The sequence below is a fragment of the Zea mays genome, chromosome 3 (assembly GCF_902167145.1).
Source record: "Zea mays cultivar B73 chromosome 3, Zm-B73-REFERENCE-NAM-5.0, whole genome shotgun sequence".
NCBI lineage: Eukaryota > Viridiplantae > Streptophyta > Magnoliopsida > Poales > Poaceae > Zea > Zea mays.
Window position 1 is genome coordinate 184,254,943 of NC_050098.1, and position 22,207 is coordinate 184,277,149.

Here is a 22,207-nt window from a genome sequence, read left to right on the forward strand (position 1 = left end):
CTTGAAAGACAAACGATTATTTTGGGTTAGAGCGAGTAATGCCTTAAACTCTTTTTACTAGATTAATAAAGAACAGTACCAATATTTATGTCCCAAATTATATTTATACTATCAAATATGTTTCATCTTAATAATATTTATTAAGCATTATATTTATATATATAGTCAAACCTGCGATAAATTGACGAAGACTATATTTCTTCTTCTTTAAAACCTATACGGGATTGCTGCTCGGAGAGCGATCCACGGAAAACATTTCGCAGAAAGGTCCTTCGAATTGTAGGAAACCAACCCGCCATCCACATGTACTGTACTCAAGTGTCCCATCAAGAAATGTCAATGTGCGGGTTATAGCATCACAGACTTATCTCCGTCATGTTTGATTCATCCTCATATCCATCCCTATATTTGTTATGGGTAAAAAACTCATCTCATATTTAAGTATTGTATGAACCTATTAATAATCTAAAACGAATTTTAATTTAGGACGAAGGGAGTAAGTGTTAGTGCAAACACATAGATAATAAGTCCATGTTTTTAATCACTATAAGCTCATAAAGTTTTATGAAAAAAAATCCTGGAATTTGTCACATACCATCCATTTGGTTTAACGTATTTTAACTGACTATTGTATGTTTGGTTCGTCTGGTTTGGATGATTTCTCACTTTGCTAGTTGTGGTGGACTGGTGGTAAAGTGAACCAGGTACAATTTGATTTGAAATATATAGTTTTGGTTTGATTTTATGGCACTTCTTGGTGTTTTGTTTCAGTTACCATTGATGGTTAATTTTTTTAAAATTTTAGCTTTTCTGAATTTTGATCTTCATCTTCATGTTGTACATGTAGGTAGTAATCCCATCAGATGGCTATTTGAAAGGTGTGAGAGACTTTTGTTCTAAACACAACGTTTTGATGATTGCTGATGAGATCCAAATTGGCGTAGCTAGAACTGGTAAAATGCTGGCATGTGATTGGGAAAACAAACCGTTGACATGGTGGTTTCTTTTCTGCTTCACTCTTGTTTATTAACTATACTCATTACATAGTATCTGTTGGTCACTTCCCCATTTTGCTTCAGAGTATACAACTACACTTATGGTTTCAAGTTGTCTTTGCTCTACAGATTCTGTGTTAGAGTTATTCCAGTCAGTGCAGTTCTTGCAGACAAGGATGTCATGCTGTGTATCAGACCATGGGAACATGGAAGGTATGACCAAATATCTATACTTTTCTCTGCTCTCTTTTCTTCTTTCTAACTTTTCTCCGCTTCGGGCTAGTTTGGAAACTCCATTTTCCTAAGGAATTTATATTTTCCTATTAGAAAATGAACTAATTTCTCTTGGAAAATGAATTTTTTTTGAAAAATAGGGTTCCCAAACTAGCCATTCAAGGTTTTCCAATCAAAGAAAAAAATGCTTACGTGCTGACGTCAAAACTTGGAATCAGGGGCATGTTGATGTTCAAATTGAAGCATCAAAGAACCATATTGATTCTCTTGCAAAGTGCCGCCGGCCAACAGCAGCATCAAGTAACAATATTGATTGTCTTGCAAAGTGCCGCCGGCCAACAGCAGCATCCAAGATTGTCTTCTTTTTGTTTTTTGTTTTTTTACGAAAGGGCCTCTAGCCGAGTTGGATAGGTGATCTGAGTAACACTCCTCAGATTCTGGGTTCGACTTTCCGCGAGAACGAATTTCAGCTGTGGTTAAAAAATCATCTTGACTGTCTCACGCCAAAGCACAGCTCTAAGGTTCAGCCCCGGTCTCGTTCTCATATGGGCTTCGATGCCGCTGTGGGTTTTCTCAATCCTGTGCGAGAAAATTTTCTTAATATAATACTCGGGACTATCTTATCCCGTAGATCGATTTTTAATTTCTTTTTTCTCAATATACACCTTTTTGTCTCCACGGAGTGAACTAATTTAGATAAAGTTTGTGTTAAATCGCTAACAGATTGCTTTTACTGTATTTACCCCATCTTTGATGTTCGCCAGCCTCGCGAAGACAGTCACCCTCGCAGACGTCGTTTCTTTTATGAATAGTAGGATGCATGCATCATCATGTATGATTTAATCAAAGCCTCAAGGAAGGACTGAACAGTCACTGAAAGTACCCTCGGTTCATAAATATATGACCACCATTGATTTTTTAAAAAACTTTGACCATTTGTCTTATTCAAAAAATAAAGAGTTATCATTTATTTTTATGATTTACTTTATCACTTAAGGTAGTTTGTGTTTAACTTAAAATTTTATATTTTTAAATAAATATTTTGAATAAGAGAGTGACTAAAGTTTTTTAAAAAAGTTAACGGTGTCATATATTTGTGAACAGAGTTAGTGCTTGTTTGTAGCTGCTTAAGTGCCATATGAACTTATGAACACAACACACACTTTTGTTCTTCAAGTGTTTATGACAGTTAAGCCCTGTTTGGTTAGAGGGACTAATCTTTAGTCCCTAATTTTTACCCCCTATTTTGCCAAATAAAGGACTGAATTAGGGACTAATTGCTTTAATCTTTAGACTCTCACATGGGTACTAAAAATGACCAAATGACAACATCTACTCTAATTATCCTTGCCTTGCCTAGAAAACTAGCGTCATACACAAAACAAGAAAATGGATATTTTAGTATTTATGTGTTGTATTTAATGTATTTAGAATCTGTTTTACAACCAAACAAAGTAGTGACTAAACTTTAGTCTATGACTAATGGAGCAAAACGGGGCCTTAATATAGCGATCACATTCATGATTCGTGGCACTCTGGGTTGGACAACTTGCAACATCTTGAAGCCACTTGTTGAGCACTAATTGAGGGGCGGAGGGTCCGACCCTGAGGCCGGACGGTCCGCGCGTGCGTAGAGCAGATTAGGGTTCCGAGTTTTGTGCTACGGTTGTTAGCTAGAGTCGTGGAATTAGCTCGGGAAATTAGTTTGTAAAGGGTCCAGCCCCCTCCTCTATAAATAGAGAGGTATACAGCCGATTTGTAATCATCAATCGAATCAATAACACTTTTATCTCGCATTTATTTCATGTACAATTAGGAGTAGTTCTAGTTTTTTTAACGCAAGAAGGCTTCTTGCACAAGACTCGTCCACTTAGAGGGCCTTGAAACAACCTAATTAAAAAATTGTCCAGGAAAGAGAAACAGATGAGTAGTGGGACTCTGGAACACTTTCCCAGCCGCAGATAGGTACAACAATCAGGCGGGTAGTACGCGGAAATATAGTTCACGAATCCATACCCTCGAGACAAAACTCAGCCCATATTCTTACCCATTAACGTTCGTGGGCATGGATCTCTATCCATACCCATATCTGTCGGGTATCCGATATCCGGCAGATACCCGTTACCTGCTTGTCCACTACAATTTTAACATTCAACATTAAACAACAATTTTGTCGCATTTAAAAAATAATTATTATTCCAGCAACGTTAGATGATAATTTCAGCACCAAACAACATGTCATGGATAAAAATTGAAAATGAGAATTTAGGATAATATATTAAATCCGGATGGCCCACATGTCAGATATCCATTGGATAACGGGTATGGATATCTGCAAAAAAATTATTCACGAATACCTTATTATATCCATAACTGTACCCGCGGATAACAAATTCCAGCATACCCATATCCAATGGATAATTATCCGCGGTTATTTACCCATACCCATAACCATTGACATCCCTAGCCGCAGATACCAAGTTCCCTTCGCAGTATTGCACCATGTTCGCCCGCTAAAACCGTTGTTTTTCCCGCGCCATAGATGCAAGCCCACAACTGCACCTTATATCTCACATCATATCCGAACGCCGACTCGGCTGGTCGACCCATTCTAACTCTCTCTCCAGTCTCCATGGCCGAAGAGGAACAAACTCAAACCGAGGCCCTGCGCCAGCCCCAACCATACCACTTGTCGGCGCCTCCTTCCGGAGAGGATGACGACGAGGCCACTGCCTTTGGTGCTCCCGTTGGTGGGGGCGCCGTGGCTTTCGCTTTCACTACTGCTACTACAACTAACACGACGATGGAGGAGCGTGTGAGGGGGGTCTTGGTCCTGGGAGGAGGACGCCGTGATAAGCATCCCGGTGGTGAAGCTAAGGACACGGAACTGGATGCTGATAGCTCGCGACATCCTAGGTCATTCCGGCAAGTCTTGCCGCCTACCCTAGTGTAATCAACTCGACCCCCAAGTCAAGCACAAGCCCTTCACTGGTATCACCCTTTTCAATATTTACTTATGTTTCTATTTTTAGCCCATGACAAATGTACCGAAACCTAACCTTGGGTTGAAACTTTTGCGCTTGCAATATCTATGTGATATGTTGATCCCTGATTACCTTTACGGATTTGATACATTGTGCATTCTATCATTCATGTGGATCTTATATGTGTCTTTGTCTTGCTTGTTAAACATGTATTGTTTAGGCTTTGGTTGCACAAGAGGAGGACTGTATTATAATGATAGCTCATGTTGTCCATGGGAACAAGTGGGCATGCATCGCAAAACTTTTGGACATGAGAACTGACAATGCCATCAAGAATCACTGGAATTCCACCCTGAGGCGTCGATACTACAATGATGGTCGATGCAAGCATGGTGGTTCTATGGAGCGAAGTATCCCAAAGGTATCAAGGGCAGTTTCAGAGGCAGTTTTAGAAGAACCTTGGCATTTAAAAGATCTTAGTTCCTTCACCGCTATGGATGTGAGGGATGCTCCTGTGCAAATAGTTCCAGAGACTTTTGCTAGAGCATGTCACAATATAGATCAGTTTCTATTACTCAAGGTGTTGATCCACCCTACCTGTCCCGACCAGTTGCAAAGATTGGTGCTTTCAGACCATACAGTCTAGGACACACGGACCCTATCCAACAAGAAATGCCAAGTTCCATCGTCAATTTGACTCAACTCATAAATTCTTGACTCTTGAAAGTGAGGTATTCAAGTTTGTTGATCCTATATGCTTGGTTGTTGAGGTGCCAAACAAATGTGGGTATGGTTGCTGCAGTGCTGACGAGCAGCGTTATAAGAACTCATTGTTGGGTCCTGAGTTCAATGAATTTAAAGATCATCCACTGATTTCAAATTCATTTTTTGTTCTTTGAAAAGTATAACTTGCCATATATGTTTATGTAATGTTTGATATGTATCTTTTTGCAACATTGCTGAATTTTGGTTCTTAACAGACGTAATCTGGATTATGTATTTGTGTTACTTAAGCTATGTATGTATTTAGTCACAATTGGTGAATCTGGGAGTTTATGCATGTTTTTTTGGGTGGAGGGGGTCTCTAATGTTTCTTTGCCGCCTCTCTGGTGAACATGACTTTATGTTTACCTTTTAGCTAGGTATGGTTACTAAACAACGATACATATGCTTTAAGACATGTGGCAGTTTCTTCACTTTGCACTTTTCTTTCTCTGGAAATAACAATGTTCCTTTTTGTTTTCCTAAATTGGAACAGAATAAACAGATTGCCCTCTCTATGCACTCATGACTCGTATCATCATTTCTTATGTAGCACTATTATCGTTGTATTTGCATTGACGGAGTAAACCTTGCATTCTTCTATGCGTTGCATGTCATAAAGTTAGTGGGGACATTCCATCTTCTACAAAGTATATACTCCCTCCATCCTAAAAAAGAATGCAATTCTAGATTTCAACCAAGTCAGATTTTATTAGATTTGACTAAGTTTATAGAAAATAATATCAACATTTATGTCTCCAAATAGGTTACTATGAAAATACATTTAAATTACATGATTAGTCAAATGATATTTATTCGTGCATTTTGTCTGTCCTGCAAGATTGCCCATTTGCTCGAGTTCTGACAATTTGGCACCTAATCATTTTACTTTTACATGTCTCTGTTCAGCAGGTGGTCAGTTTTGGACACAATGCTGCTTCTATTCTATCTTCCGAGCTGCTGCTCTGTGGTGCAGTTATTCATGGCGCTTCTTTGCGACTCTCTCAGGTTATGACCAGCAGCAGATCGTGCTCTGCTTAAGGCCGTGCAAAACACCGATTTACATGATTTGCATTGTACTGTTTATAAAGTGCAATTTTAAATGACAGATTGGAAGATTAAGGTTGTGTTCAACAGTTATCCCAAAAAAGATCCACTCAAAGCTTTAGAGCCACCTTAAAGCCGCAACAGTTACCCCTAAACAACGACACCCTACATTTAGAGACATGTCTTCTTACACCCTACATGTGTGGTGTTCTCTCTCTTCTTCTAACACTTTTTTATACTCTAAACTACGAATTAAACATATAGTTAATATGTATGCACCATTTTAGACTATGACAAATACATATGTGAAAAAAATCTAAATTAAAATATGTTTGGATGAAAAGATGTACATGAGGTGAATTTAGAAGGAATTGTTGTAGGGGTTAAGCTTTAGAGGAAAAGAGGATGGTGAAAAATGAGATGCACGTGCCCGCTACAGTTAGGGGCACCGTCTTTTTTACATTTTAGCCTTTTTTAGGTTTTATTTTCATAAATATGTATTTTCAGTTTCATTTCAAGAAATGAACTCTCACTTCGGCGCCATCACTATTGGCACCGAGCTACAACGTGTCGACGCCAATTAATTTGGCGTGTACATTTAAGAGCTGACGCCTACGTAGATCTAATGTGTCAGCACCTCGGCGCCGTGGATCTCGACGCCGACCTCGGCGCCATGGACTAAAGTGCAGGTGCAGCCGCACCTAGGAGAATCTGTGACCGCCCGAGAGGGAGAGAGAGATGTCGTGTGCGCGTGCGCCGCACGTGCCACTCCTGCTACTGCTCTCCTACTGTGACAAGTTCATTTTATATAAAAAACATGAACTTAATCGTTTCGCTTTGCAAAGCTACAGATGCAATCGTACACGCGAGAGCTTTTGCGAAGGCGCACTGCGGGTGGCCTCGATCGCAGCCGGCTAGCTGGCCTGCGTTGTTTATCGTGTGGTAAACAGGGCAACGGTCGTCAGCGCGCGACCGATCTGGCGTGTTAGCAGCAGGCACGGTTGGTGCAAATCGAAGCGTCAACAGAGCAAGGCAGGATCGTGGATAGCAAGTGATTCGCTGTGGGGGGGCAGTGTGTAGATTACTCACCGCATTGCATTGCATTGGTTCAGACTTCAGATAGATGCATCTTGTCGTGCTCGATGTGTCAGCAGGCCACGCAGGCATCCAGTCATGCTCTAAAACAAATCCAGGGGAGGGACGAGGGAGCAAGTGTTTCTAGAGCTTCTACTATTGCAATGGCGTTTTTCAGGGACGCTGTTTCAGTGCCGTTTATTCAGCTAACGACGACATGCCTAATAGAATTCCATGTCATTTTTTTCAGTCTGCCATTTACGACTGACTGATGCCAACGCTCTCTCAATCGAACCATTTGGATCCCCCCTACTAGCTTCTCACCGAAGGTTAACGCCGAGATCTACGGCGTCGAGGTGCTGCCACGTTAGATCCATGTAGACGTCGACTCTTATATGCACACACCAAACTAATTGGCACAAACATGTTGTAGCTCTGCGCTAATAGTAATGGCGTCGATGTGAGAGTCTATTTTTTGAAATGAAACTGAAAAGGGTGTATTTGTGAAAATAAAACCCTAAAATGACTAAAATGCAAAAAAGACGTGTTAGGGGCACACATTTTCTTAGCCATATACCGTTCATGTCCATCTACCATCCCCGCCATACAAACCCATGCTTCATTCTTCCTCATTTTCGGTGACGTATGTGCTGGTTCATTTTAGCAGCGGACGCGCGGCCGATAATGAACGTGTCCCGGTTGCAGTATATGTATATGGGCCTGGTCACCCCGGCCCACGCTATGCGTTGTTGTAGGATGTGTCTGTGCCGGCCGCTGTGGGGGTTGAATATTCTCTGCCAATCAATCAAGGGACCCATGGCCCATGAGGGGTGGGGGTGGTGGCAAATTATGGGGGGTTGGTTAGGATTTCGGTTAGACGAATGAGTAGTGCTGGGTTTGCCATGTTGTAGTCGATCTCACTCACTGAGACTTGAGTTTTATTAGGGTGGTTGGATTAGCTCTCGGTGTTGCCAGCCTCGAATGATTTGATGATCTCCCTTAGATTCCTCCTGCCTGTGTGCTGGCACATGGGTTAGCATCAAGCAGTGAACTGTCAAGGCGTGAAGCAGAAGCTACTTCCTAGCTAGACTTGGATCGAGATCACTGAGAGACCCTTTAATTATCAGGCTCGCGGTGCTCCTCGTGGCGTTTTGTAATGGTAGTGATTATTTGTTGAGCTGAGACGCCGACAATCATTTTGTAGTGATTATTTGTTGAGCTGAGAATTCAAAGGTTTATTATCTCTGTCCACTGTTATATCTAAGCTATCATGGCATGAACCAGGATACAGAACGAAGCAACAAAAACAAAAAGGCATGCCTTGAACTCGTTTCCTTCCTCTTCACCATTCTGCTACTCCAAGCAACAAACGATGTCGACTCTAAAATTACCAATCGCAGTATAGTTTCAGTTACGGTGGTGTGTACGCACCCCTATACATATCGTCACAAACCTACTATGCTACTTTTGGATTAAATTAAACATAAAAAACTCTAAACTCTTTAATTTGGTTGGAACTGTTTGATTATTCGAGAGAAGGGGACTTATTATGGGCATGTTTGGTTCGTGACTAAATGTGACACGCTTTGTCTAAGAGTAGTCGTTCGAATTAAATAACTAATCTTAGAGTTAGACAAAGTGTGATAAATTAGGTAGTGAGCCAAACGCTGCATCTTCCCCGCCTTTCCGGCATTCAGGTTCGCTATTGCCATCGCGTGAAAAAGATGATATCGACCTGGCAAGATGCACGGGACGGGAGTGCCCGTGCGAGCGCAGGCGGCACAGGACTCCTGATGAGCGTGGGCAGAGATTGCCCCAAATATCTCGTGTCATTGTCGAATCCAAATGGATGCCATGCCATGCCATGCTCACAACTCACAAGGGCGACCTGGTTTTGTTTTGCTATCATGGTGACGGGGCGGGGCGAGGGGTGAAACCTTTCGCTCCTTGCAAGTTCCGTGGTCTCCGCGGTTGGACCAAGGCGGGGTCAGGGTCAGGGTCACGCCCTTGGATCCAACTCCAACCGTACGCCGCCGCCGCTTTTGCCGACAATTGTACACACTGGTACCGGGGCGCGGGTGCATCACCTGATGACGTTTCTTCTCCTGCTGCAAATCACTGGGCAATGGCACGGGCTCGGACATCATGCAATGCAACCACCTGCTCCTGACGCTGCAGTCAATAGCTGTGGTTGCCAAACACTAGTCACCAGTTCACCACCCCGACCCAGACAGAGGTTGGTTAGCTCGACACCTAAAAAATCATACGTACGGAGTATGGTAGTAGATTGGTAGTAGAACCGTCGTGCTGACACCCAGTCACTGCAAGTGCAAACACATCACAAGTCTTGCGTTGTCCCCTTGTACAAACCCAAAGGCTGATGATGCTCCGACTCCGAGAGACGAGGCGGCAGCCGGGCAACCATCCCATCCCACTCCCAGCACCACCAGAGTGGTGGGGCCTTGTCTCTTCTCCTCTCCCACTCTTCGACACAGCCAGAGCCAGCCACGGCCAAGTCCTTTCTCTCCCCTTCCCTCTTCTGCCTACTCTCCAACTCCAGGCGCGATTCGAAGCATACAACACCTCCACCGCTTCTCAACTCCCCTCTGCGCCCTCGCCTCTTCTCTTTTGTTTTACCTGCTGCGGAATGCGGTCCACGACTATGGATCTTCGAGAGATTACTTAAAAAAACACACACACACAAATCTTGCAGCAGCCTCCACACCTGGGATTCTCCTCCATAGCGTGTGCCGTCAGCCGTGTACTACTGGCCTCCACGGCTCCACCCGCCTTTGGTTGGATTCCTGTTGCCGCTTCCTCCTCCCGTGATCGGCCGCATTGCGCTGAGGGATTCTCGTTCGCTTTTTCCCGACGCCGCCTGCGGCAGCGGTACTATTTACTGCTCCGCTCTTTCGGCGGTTTCTTCGTCTGCTGCCTTCCCAGTTTGCTAGCTCTTATCCGGAATGGATGCCGGAGCGGGGGGAGCTATATGAGTGATTCCTTCTCCTTCCCGTCTCTTGGATTGCCTCCGTTTTGGTTCTTTGGTGGGCGGCCATGGCGAACGGCGGCGAGCAATCGGCGATCACGGCGGCCGTGGAGCGGGGCCGCGTGAGCGGCGTCTCCCGGCGGCTCGCGGGGGAGGAGAGCTCCGACAACGACGACGAGGGGAGCCAGCGCTTCTCGGACGCCGAGGATCGGTCCTGGCACTCTCACTCGCGCCAAGGCTCCGCCTTGGAGTTGGAGGACTGTATCTCCACGTCCGCGCCCATCAGCCGCGACGCCGGCGCCGCCAGTGCCGGCGGCGGGGACACGGCCACGGCCACGGCCACGGCCGAGCGCGCCAGGAAGTCGGGCGTGTCGGAGTGCTCGCTGGACGGCGTCGTCGACCTGGAGGCCGGGCTGGCTGAGATCGTCAAGGCCAGCCCGGACAAGGCCGAGAGGAACTGCCGCATCTGCCACCTCGGCCTCGACAGCGCCTCCGCCGAGTCCGGCGCCGGCATCGTGCTCGGCTGCTCCTGCAAGGACGACCTCTCGCGTGCCCACAAGCAGTGCGCCGAGACCTGGTTCAAGATCAGAGGCAACAAGTAAGCCACACTCGATGCTATTTCCATACAAGATCTGATTTGCATGATTGCCTTTACATGTCAAGTTTACAGGCTACCTACAATTAAATTGTTTCCATGTGTTACGAGTTCTTTGCAACTGTAAACCTGGGATTTTTCATGGTTGTCATATGCTTTTGTGAGGGGAAAAACTTGTCATTTGTCTGCACGAACACATGGCTATAAGGAATCTGTACTAGGAAATCGATATTTTGCTTTAGTAGGTGGTTGGTAAAGGTTTCAAGGGGATAGGGCCCATAGGGGGGTAAAGTGGAATCGGTTGATTCGTAGGTTATAGAAGGGCTTGGAATGGGCATATGATAGAACATTGGAGAGTGGATAAAGTAGGATTCCCTCTTTCGGTCTGGCTTCTCTTGCAGATTCTCGTGATCAGTATCTTTATGTTGGGGGGGGGTAGAGAGTGTCTTTTGCTCATAATTTTATTCAAGATATATCTTACAAATAGTTCATTTAGGCTGAGAATTCCACATAGGGTGAACTGGTGAAGCACTCGAGGTTATAAGCACTGTTGGTTACTGAATCCGAAAAATTGCTCAGCAGCTGTGCTTTTCAGTGTCAAACGTTATTCAGAAGATGCTTTAATCTAAAACTAGCAAAGTACATGTTTGTTGCTGCGGTTTTCATTTATAAGTTTAGAGTATTAAACACAAAAATATGTATGTTCTATTGCCTAGGTGTGTGTGAATGTAGGTTTAAATCCAACAATATGGCTCGAATCCCCATTTGTAGTGAGGGAGCACGACGATGACAGTGGAAACTGGTGCTTCATATAATAGAGATATTCCATATGTTCGCTACGGCTAGTTTTGCAGCTGCTGCCGCTGCTCGGCTGCTGTTCATACAGCACGCCGTTCGCATGAGCTTAAGCTAGAAAGCAGAAGCGAGTCGTAGTAAAGCCAGCCGAACGATCTGATTGTATAGAGTGGCAGGTCCAGTTTCTGTCACGTCACGTCTATGAAATCTAGATTTGTAGAGTTACAAGCTCATTTGACACCCCTCAAAGTGAAATCTTTCTCTGGCTGTACGCAGGCCTCATGCGTAATTGAGAAAAAAAGAAACTAGATTTGTGGGGGAAAAGAACATTCCATAAGAGGGAAACCTGAGTTAAGCTACATCAGTAGAGCCTTATTTCTGAACTTCCTCACACCCATTTTTTCATCAACCATATGTGTAATCAAACATACATGAAAATAACATTACACCAAGCTATCATCTTGAAGAAACATCAATGCTGAGACTCTTTGAGTACAAGTTTCCAAGAAAAAGGATAAATCAAGTAGCCTTCAATTCAAATACAAGCATAGAGATTAATTGGGATGACAGCTTTCTTCATAATGTAACATACGTACATATTTTCTGTTGCATTATTGAAAGATGTTATAGCCAAGTCTTTTACTACTTATGTCTACAAAAGCAATCTTGTTTTCTTTGTGAAATTTTATTTTCACTTGATCTTCAAGCACAGACTTTGTCTATTACTTTGAAATACGATCTGATTGTAAAACTTTATTCGTTACACATACCTATGATGTGACTAATTGTTGCCCGAATTTTACTAAAGTTGATTTTTCCAAAACAATATATGCCTTGTGTTTTTTAAATGGTGATGAACGATGCTATTTTTTATTTTAAGCAAAGGTCAATGGTAGGCATCTTGTGAAACCTCTAAGTTACTTCAATATTATAGAAAAATATGAAAGTGAGTTTATACTGCTATGTTTGATATTGTTAGACACCCTCTTGCGTTATCACTTGAATTGGGATAACCATGAGAAGTATATAAGTTGACTCAAGATAAAAATGAAAGGTGCTTCAGTATCCTTACAAAATCATAAAACATAATTTTGTTCCACTAGTTCAGATGAAATTAGGCTTGTATTTTCTGTTTATCTTGAGTCAATTTGTATCATATTAAAGTTTTGTGTTGTTTGTGGTGTAGTGTTTCAGTATTTGGGCATTATCAAATATGTTTCCCCTGGTGTCATTTAAGTAAATTTGCGTCACAACATATTATCTGAATGCAAACAAGGATTTGTTTTAAGTGTCTCCATCCCTTCTTTCATTGTCTTAGGATCTGCGAAATCTGTGGCTCAACCGCATGCAACGTGGCAGGTTTCTGTGATGCGGAGTTCATCGAGCAGTGGAATGAATCAAGCAACACTGCATCTGCCCAGGCAACAGCCACTGAGCCTCGTAGATTTTGGCAAGGGCACCGGTTCCTCAACTTCCTCCTCGCTTGCATGGTATTTGCATTTGTTATATCCTGGCTCTTCCACTTCAATGTTCCTGGATGAGTACTATTGGTGCAGATTGTTCTTAATAAAAGCTCCAAAACCACAGAGGAAGCATGGGGAAGTTTCAGAATTCAAACTGGCTGAGCATGAGAAAACAACTGGAGATGGACAAGAGTTGCTTTGGTGAAATGAAGGGTAGTGTTAATTCTGCAGGGAGGAAGGGGAAAGCTGGCAATTCTGTAAATATTGGTTGAGTGGTGGTGAATGAGGAGTGGAACTTATTTTCGATTGCGTCATGCTTCCATGATTTATTGATTTGTGTACCTTCTGGTTAAGTAGATTATTAGATATTCTTGTCTTCTAGCTTAGTTGGTTATATTCTTTGTGGTGGAATACATCTATCCAGGTCGGACATTAGCTTGTTTAGTTTGCTGCCTAAATTTTCACGATTTGGCTAACTTTTTTCTCTCTAAGGTTAGTTGTTCAATTTAGACGACTAACCTTAGATAAAGTGTACGCAGTTAGCCGTGAACCAAACGGGTCCATTGCTCGACTTTGCAGAGGGAACCATATTTTCATGGATTTATTCCAGAAACAAATGACGCTAGTGTGGTGGTGGTGTACTCGTTGACATTGAGGTTCAAATAGGCCATGCAAGAGGCATTGCCGCCCAATCATATACGACATCAAAGAGGCAGGAGAGCCGCCCAATCTCCATTACTTATGATAGTTGCAGGACACTATACGTTGTCTAGGGACCAGGAGGGAATTCTTATGCTTGTCTCTATCAGCTTCTCTATTTTATTTTTTTTATCTTATTTTCTATTTTAAACTTTACTCTATAATAAATAATATTAAATACTATAACGTCTCTTATTTTATATAATCCGCTGGAGACACCTTTAGATGGGCTGCAGCGGTTCCCGCCGCGTGCACCCTTCCCTTTGTTTAGGGAAAAAAATTTGCTGCAGCCCACCTGCAAACCAGACTGTTTGCAGCCCCTCACAAAAATGAGGATAGGTCCCACCTGCAGACCAATAACACAATTAAAACGTTATCTGGTGGACCTGCAGGTGGGGTCTATCCTCATTTTTGTGAGGGGCTGCAAACAGCCTGGTTTGCAGGTGGGCTGCAGCAAATTTTTTTCCTTGTTTAGCGGCTACAGCAGTCAGAAAACGCCCGTTGCGCGCCCCTACAAGCACCTCTAACGCTATCCGCATCGATTCCCTCTAAAATTCTCCCCCTATATCATTTTTTGTGTCACATCATCAATATTTTATTCGCTACTTTTTCGTCTTCTACAGCGTTTCCCCCTAAATTATTCCTCTATATCCCACTACAACATAAAATATCATTTTCTATACATATTTTTTATCTACTATTTTTTTCTACTAATAATTGAAAGTGGGCCCACATCAACCGTGCTTGGAGGGCAGCCGCAAGCACGCTAGAACGAGGGGAAGAAAGAAGCGGACCTCCACGTAGGAGCCCTACTAGGGGCAGCGCTGCAGCGAATTTTGGCTCCTGTAGCCGGCATATGGAGGGGAGGGGGCGGGCGACGGTAAGCGCTGCGTACAGCCTAACCAGTGGTTGCTTTCTCGCTCTTCCTGTCTATCATTGATCCTTGCTACTGTTCACATCTCACGTTTTGTGTCCGCGTTGTGTCCGGGAGTAATTGTTACTAGATGAAAATTTGTTAATAAATGAAAAGTAGGGATAAGAAATAATATTTTATAGTTGTAATGGGGTATAGGAGAAAAATTTAGAAGAAACTGCTATAGAAGATGATAAATTAAGGGTAAAATATTAGCGACGTGGCGCAAAAATAAGATATAGAGGAAGAAATTTAGAGAAAACCGCTGCAGTCAGTCTTACATTGTCCGTAGCGCACCCCCACCACTAAAGTTGAAGCCCACATGTGAACTAAGTTTTGTCGTACCTTATCATACTTACGGATTTGATTTAATCTAGACCTGATCATGTGCCACTCGACACGACTAACCCGACTCGACTCGACCAATGTAACGGGACAGGTATGGACCATAGTTTTTGACCCGTAATAATTTACGTGCTAGGTATGAGCCGTGATATTTGATTTAAAATCTGATCTAACCAGAAAAAACTTAACCCATAGCCCAAAAAACACTTGACCCAACCCGACACTATACACACGAATCAACACGGGTCATACCAAATGACTCACGACCTGAATCCAATCTGACAACGGTTGACTTGACAACAGCCGGGCGTAGTCGCTCGCGCGTGCAGGCTGCGCCCAGCCAGCTACATTCACCCCTGCAAGCAACCAATCGCACGAAATAAAATGAAACGAGAACAGCACGCGAATCATGGTTCATTGGTACATCTTCGTCATTATACATGATCCGATCTATTCCTACGCGGCTAGCGAGAATAACCACCACAACTATCACGGACTGTCGAAGTCTCTATTTTCTATGCCTTTTTTAATCTTGAAGATGATTTCTTTTCTCTCTATGTGGATTCTGGATTTTGGGTAAAGGAAGATCCTATACCTTTTAACAAATCCTGTAGTCCTTCCGCGGATCCAACCCTGTGGCATCCTACACATTGTACGGTAGTTGTGAATTAGGATAGCCACTGTGGTTTGATCTGCCCGTGAGGGAAGGATCGGCGTACCCAAACGGCAGCATCGATGTACTACAAGTCAGCTCCAAATAACCAAACGTGGGGCTGCGTCCAGTAACATGCAGCTTGGCGCGATTGAAGGAAGAAGACGTCTGGTAAAAATGAGAAAGCTTTTTACCATGAGCAACTGTCATACACCTGCACGGCAGCAACGCTGATATGGGTATTGGTAATACAAATGCTAATCTGCCATGTCACATGCCAGCAAGCTCCGTGCACGGAACGCAGCGGATGCATATGCTTCGCAGAATGGAGTTTCTTTCCTGCATTTTTCATAAAAAATGAACTGATTTCTGTGATTTTTTTAAATAAACCGAGTCTCGTAAAATTCCTTCATTCTAAAAAGACCTTCAAAGTGGTAACAAAAGCGATCATTACAGCTGCTCACGTTAAATTACCAATCAGCATAAGTTAGTCATTACTCATTGGCACAAATGGATTTTTTTTTGTAGCTAGGACTAGCTGAATCGAATCAACATTTACATCAAACATCAATTTCTCTCTAGTACCGTCGTTTTTGAAATGTCTGAAGGATGCAAAACTGTAGCTGCGGTCTCTTAGAAAAGCGAAGAGATCCTGATTCTATTATAGTTTCTACCACTACTTCAACACCTCGTTTTTTCCTGTCATCGTGCCATGGAGAGCACAACAAAACATTCTATGTTGCAGCCTTGCGGGTACCTGAGAAGCCTTTCAGATACAGAGGCACAACACGCAATTTCCTTTTTCATCGCAGACTCCCCTGTGGATGTTAAAAACGATATAACAAAGAAAAGCTACTGATCATGTTCCAGTAGGGGTGGCATCAGAGACAGTGTGGTTCGTGTCTTCTCCGTGCTTTCCATTAATCTGCACTCGTTGTCGCTGAAATAATCAGAAAAGGATAATATCAGCAAAACTCAGTACCAAAAGCACAAGGTAATGATGTAATGAACTGCAAAAAACAGTGACATATAATAGTTCGGTTTGAGTTTGCGCATGCAGCCGTGCATTGAAAGGTATCCCAAACCCATTTGCGATAATACAGAAATTGTGAAGTGATAAGAAATGTCCTATAGTACCCAATCTGTAGCATCGACAGTGTTTCCATTTAATAATTTATGGAACTCATCCATCATCCTCCCGTCCTTCTCAAGCTTATGGAGTTCTTCCTTCATCCTCCCGTCTTTATCCTTTGTGTTTACTGGAAGCAAAGATAATCCATTTGTACGATCTGGCATTTCTGCAGAATTACCACAAAATTTTGTTACTGAATGCATCATGTGGCTGATTTACATGATACAGGAGTGGTACAGGAGTGTACCAGGCAGCTTCTTATCAACAAAGAACACAACCAAATTAACAGTGTACCTGTGGAAAGAAACTGTCAAAAGGAAGGCAGATGCTACTCAAAGACAACCATATCACGGAAATTAAGTTTTTTTCCTACCAAGCAACAACAACATCCACAGTGTAGTGCTTGCGAGAAGCAATTATAAGAAGACTCTGAATTATAGCCATCAGCCATGAAAGGAGCTTAATTAATCTACAAGAACGCGTACAAGGTTGAGTTTGTGGGGAACCAATTTGAAAAATGTTACACAAATTACATGCAGAACACACCGGGGCTCACACATGCTCACCACAATAAATTTACGTACCTGTTTGAGCCATATTTATGGTACGTGCGCACGAAAACTAGGGTGAAGATCATGTGAGATGAAAATATCAGATCGCCACAACCAAAAAGCACTCCGCGAGGAACTGCAAGGACGATTTGAATCAACAGAACTTTCCACCCACAACAGTAGGCCAACAACAGAAAACTTACAGTTAATCAGGAGCACTTCAAGTGCATTATTTGGTGGTGGGAGAGTGGCCAGTTTTGAGCCCTATGAAAGCAAAAGGTAAATGATTTGGAATAACTTTGTTAGTAACGGTGTTCACAAATATATGTTTTATCTAGAATGAGAAATCAAGGTTACCTCACGACAGTGATAATTGGGACCAGGAAGTTGAGTGGAATAGAATGTCATAATCCTTAAAAACTGTGAAGCCTGGACAAGAAACTATGATCACTACGTGAAACATGGATACAATCTATACACCATCAAAGTTAGAACAATCAAACTTACCACTAGAAATGCCAGCACCCTACGCCATAGTAGAACAGTGTAAAAGCGTTTGCTGTGATAAACAAAAGGGTGAAAACTCCACTGCAATACAAAAAGAAAATTAGCAAATACCATGGCTCAAACAGGTACTAAAACATGATCAACCATAAGTATGAGGATACAAAAATAAAATTAGCACATACCACTACACAAGTCAGTGCAACAAAACATTAACAACCAATTTTTAAGTATAGTCATTAGAAATTTACGCGAAACTTATCATCTAACCTTAACAAATAGAGTACCTCAAAATGAGAGCTCGAACTTAAGTATTTAACTAAACAAAAGCCAAACCAAATGGCTGGATCCAGGAAGCAGCTTTTTGTAAAAGCTGACTTTTTCGCAGTGCAAAACTGAAAGCATCCCTGGACCTGCTTTTAGTGGCTTTCAGATAGAACTATGAAAACATATATCAAAGAACTTTTAACGGCTTTTAGTGGTTTCCACCAAACGATTTTTAGCTTTTTAATAGCTCACAACCCACAGTAACTTTTTTCATAGCCACAGCCAACCAAACAGACCCTCATACTGGAGGTTCCAATAATTTCATATGTTGGTTAATTGGCCCATGGTCTTCATGCTGCAAAATTACATCAAGCTAAATTACTAGGTTCGGCATATCAATCTAGATAACCACCACTTCTGATTTTACTGCTCAATGATTCTGATTGCAGCGCATTAAACGTGCGCACACTCATGGTACAAGTAATCAACATCAAACAGATAAAGTGCAAAGTAAAAGGTCACCTACCAGAAAAAAGGAAATGAAGATGAAAGTGAATAAGCTCTCACTAAGATAACCTTTCTCTTGGCCAAGCTCCTGCACATGGAGGTGTGTCACCAGTGGCACAACAAAAATTAATGTTCTGTATTATTTTATGAACATGAAACTGTATAAAGGAAGATGACTTACTGGAAGGGCCATAAATCCCAAGTCCTGGAGCAGTGGTCCGGGCCGATGCAAGTAATGCACTCCTCGAGCAGCCAATCCATGGATGTACTAGTTATAGGCAAAACGATTGCATAAATTTCCAAAATAATCTATTATTGAACTGATAAAAATATGTTAAGTATTTTTTTAGAAGACAATGCAAAAAGCCAAAAACTACAAGATTCAGATAATAGGAAGTTTCTGCGGCCTCAACCTGAAAAACTTCATATTAGCAGACAATTGATTTGTTCCTTTGTTGCTTACCAATAGAAATAAAGAACTCACTAATTTCCAGTTCTACCAACCGTGCACAAAAGAAAAGCCAGTCTCTACTGTGAGGTCTACAATGCTCTTGGCTCATCAAATGAAGCAAAGTGAAAAACAGTTATACTACCTCCGTTCTTAAATATATGACGTCGTTGACTTTTTTCAAAAACTTTGATCATTCGTCTTATTCAAAATACTTATTCGAAAATGTAAAATTTTAAGTCATGCTCAAACTACCTTAAGTGATAAAACAAACCACAAAAAACAAATGATAGCTCATGATTTGTTTTAAATAAGACGATTGGTCAAAATCTTTGAAAAAAGTCAACGGTGTCATATATTTAAGAACGGATGGAGTACGATAGAAGCACCAGAAGGTCATCTACCGAAAACAAAAAAAAAATGACATAAGAGGGATGCAGATTGACTGGATAAGCTACCAGAGATCAAGCAAGCACAAAAGACCTCAATTACGTTCAAGAAATAGAGAGCTTTATAGTCTCTAGAACCATCTACACTGATTTCTCAAAATTTTGATTAGAGAATCAGAAAATACAGCAGTCAAGGCAGATTTCCAGGATAGATCATGTTCGTGACATGCCAGGGTTAACCCAAAAGAGAATGCAGGATATCAAAATAGTATGGCTCAGTTAATTTAAGTGTCAAGACATAGTATGGCTCAGTTAATTTAAGTGTCAAGACATAGGAAGTCTGAATATACATGTCTTCCACATTAGAAAGTTAAACCAAGAATGTTGTGTGCATGGCTATCCGCTATAGCTCTATCTCTCTTGACGTCTAGGACTGTTATTTCGTTTCCTATAAAGCTTACATGAAAGGTGTTGTTATTTGTTACAATAAAACACAGCAAAAGAGACTCCTAAAAAATGTCATCAGACCCAGTTTATATGCAGAACAAAAAAAAAGGTTCAAGAGACTTGGGATTGGGGTACCCCGCTAACTAGGTAGAAACAGGGGCGAAGCTAAGCTATGCTTAGGGTCACCCCCCAAAAAATGCAAAGTCTATAGATTTAGTTAAACAAAATACCATATATGCACCCCTAAAACAAATCTTTATGCACCCATAAAGGCAAGTGTGCCCTTCTCAAATATGCTCTAGCTTCGCCATTGGGTAGAAAGGTAGTTATGTGCATTACATTTCTTCACATGTATTTTGAAGACACGAATAGAGTTTTAAAAAAAAACTAGAGAAATATAAAAATCAAGTTACAAAGTATTTCCAGGGATCAATAACATATCCATGAATTGAACTATGAGATAAGGCATAGGTCACAGTCCACAAGACAAAATGTATCATGATAAATTGTTTTTTAGCTGAATAAGATTCGGATAAAGAGCTAGCCCCATGCTTGTACCACCCATGTGAATTCTCAAATATCGTGCACATAATGCAAAATACTCCATCCGTTCAAAATTATACGACGGTTTGGCTTTTCTAGACAAATTGATTTTACTATATATTTACACATAGCATATATCTAGGTGCATAGTAAAAATAATGCATCTCGAAAAGACATGGTTATATCAGAAGATCAATGCATACACAAATGGCACATCACAGAACCTATTTCACAGGATATACACCCTCAACCCTTGTCAACAACAACCCGACATGCCTACAAATTAAGAAGCACTTAATGACCTCGAGAAAACGTTTATTCAATCGCTAAGCTTAGCATAAACTGAAGAGAGGTATTCCCGTTTCAATTGACCACACCCTGGAGAGTAATCGTGGTTAGATTGGAGACAGCCCCCAAATTAAGCACTAAGTTTAATAAGACAGCCAACTGAAAAAAATTAAAAAGACACAGGGGTCTGAGCCATCTGCAAGTCAAAAAGTGTCGCCACCCGGTAAACAGAAGCGCTAAATAACATCACAAGGTTATGCACGCAGGAGCCACAAAGCAAACGAGATCGATCGGGAAGCTCACCTGAAACACCAACCCTGCAAGGAGCAATTGCCACTTCTCGAACAGAAGCTGCAGCTCCGCTGTCGTCTCCGCGCACACCCTCCTCCACAGCTGTGCAGAGGCATACACTGATCAGAAAAACTCCGCGAGCGATACCCAGCAAGCATCCGGGGACGAGCGCAGCGAATCGAGACCTTGGTAGACTCCCGGGCGACGTACATCGTCGTGGCCGCAGCTCCCAGTCCCGGCCCTAGTCCTCCAGCAGCCTCCACTACTTCCCGGCTGGGTCACACCCATGACCCGATCCGCACATCACTGCGGGGATCGCGGCAACCCGCGCCGGAATTCCCCGCCTCGTAACCGCCGCCGCAGCGGACGGGTGGACTGGACTACGACCCTCCCGAGGCAGCTCTGCTCTCGGACCTCGCCGAGGGAGAGGGGAGGGGACGGGACGGGCGCAAATGCGGTCTGGAGAGAAGAGACGACTGGGGAACGGGTGGTCGCAGGCCGCCGCTGGGGGAGTCACAACTCTCTCGGCGACGGCGGCGACGGTTTGAATCGGAGAGTGAGGGTGGGTTCGGGTTCGGCCGTTCGGGAGAAAAGGAGCCGGGGGTGTGGGCGTTTTCGTAAAAAAGCAGTGGGCTCGCTCCTAGTCAGCCGGCCAGTTCGATAGGGGCGGTTGCTCTCGCGTTGATTCCGAGGGTAGGGGAGGAGCAGGACTGCAGCCTGCAGGAGCCGGTGGACTGGGCGATCTGCCGGGCTGTGGCCTGGCCTCCATGTGCGCCCATCACTGCCCTTTTTATGCATCTGGCATGCCGCGTCGCGTTGGCTGATCCATGATCCCTCCCCTTTTTGTTCGGCAGATCGTGTTCTTCATCCAGTCTCCATCATGACTGATGAGAGCAACAAAATTGCAATTGGTGTCTGTGCTTTGCTAATTAATTCGGTATAGGTTGGGCCAGAGATTCGGGGAAAGGTAGATGTACGGTGCCCAGCGTCGACAGCGTACATGTTGGGGACCCGCGGCCTTACAGAACACTAGATGTTGACATGTACAGCTCGGAAAGAAAAAGAAAAAAAAAGATGTGACCATGTAGACATGTTGCTTTTCTCCCGAGCTAAAAACGAATTTCAGATGTTCAGACCGAGCTTTGATCAACGCGCACCATTTGGTCCATTGCATTCGTCTAGTCTCTGATCATTCCACTCATCCAGAGAAACAGTCATTCACCAGAATTTTGTGTTCCTTACCTGTTTGTTTAGTTTACATTAGTATACACGAGAGATTTTTGTTGCTCGTGTTGA

At 42.8% G+C, this 22,207-nt stretch overlaps 2 protein-coding genes and 1 pseudogene across 3 annotated transcripts; 2 read left to right on the forward strand and 1 right to left on the reverse strand.

Annotated features, from left to right (window-relative positions):
• LOC103652402 (MYB pseudogene) lies at nt 3,792-5,123 on the forward strand (annotated as a pseudogene).
• LOC100193545 (uncharacterized) lies at nt 9,708-13,378 on the forward strand. Its single transcript, NM_001138656.1, has 3 exons — nt 9,708-10,680; nt 12,791-12,962; nt 13,060-13,378. The coding sequence occupies exons 1-3, from the start codon at nt 10,151-10,153 to the stop codon at nt 13,138-13,140; spliced, it is 783 nt and encodes a 260-aa protein (NP_001132128.1). The 5' UTR covers nt 9,708-10,150; the 3' UTR covers nt 13,141-13,378.
• A 2,598-nt stretch (nt 13,379-15,976) lies between these two features.
• Nucleotides 15,977-21,678, reverse strand: LOC100382910 (Phosphatidylinositol:ceramide inositolphosphotransferase 1). 2 transcript variants are annotated; one of them, NM_001175598.1, is made up of 12 exons: nt 21,097-21,458; nt 20,924-21,013; nt 18,687-18,773; nt 18,525-18,593; nt 17,735-17,815; nt 17,585-17,656; nt 17,431-17,491; nt 17,261-17,363; nt 17,050-17,145; nt 16,924-16,970; nt 16,682-16,842; nt 15,997-16,484 (listed from the first exon to the last, which is right to left on the reverse strand). In NM_001175598.1, the coding sequence occupies exons 1-12, from the start codon at nt 21,121-21,123 to the stop codon at nt 16,404-16,406; spliced, it is 975 nt and encodes a 324-aa protein (NP_001169069.1). In that variant the 5' UTR covers nt 21,124-21,458; the 3' UTR covers nt 15,997-16,403. The 2 variants fall into 2 exon arrangements, with proteins under 2 accessions (XP_008673151.1, NP_001169069.1); XM_008674929.4 differs by lacking the exon at nt 17,050-17,145 and having other exon boundaries at nt 15,977-16,484; nt 21,097-21,678.
• Between the last annotated feature and the right edge of the window lie 529 nt (nt 21,679-22,207).

What these genes read in the sequence shown, in the direction of transcription:
- LOC100193545 (NM_001138656.1), top strand. Translation starts at nt 10,151, where the DNA reads ATGGCGAACGGCGGCGAGCAATCGGCGATCACGGCGGCCGTGGAGCGG. An exon ending in TTCAAGATCAGAGGCAACAA is followed by an intron (nt 10,681 to 12,790) that starts GTAAGCCACACT and finishes TCATTGTCTTAG; the next exon opens with GATCTGCGAAATCTGTGGCT. An exon ending in ACTTCCTCCTCGCTTGCATG is followed by an intron (nt 12,963 to 13,059) that starts GTATTTGCATTT and finishes CCAAAACCACAG; the next exon opens with AGGAAGCATGGGGAAGTTTC.
- LOC100382910 (NM_001175598.1), bottom strand. Translation starts at nt 21,123, where the DNA reads ATGTACGTCGCCCGGGAGTCTACCAAG. An exon ending in TCTTCATTTCCTTTTTTCTG is followed by an intron (nt 17,816 to 18,524) that starts GTAGGTGACCTT and finishes TTTGTATTGCAG; the next exon opens with TGGAGTTTTCACCCTTTTGT. An exon ending in GTGGATGTTGTTGTTGCTTG is followed by an intron (nt 16,971 to 17,049) that starts GTAGGAAAAAAA and finishes TTCTTTCCACAG; the next exon opens with GTACACTGTTAATTTGGTTG.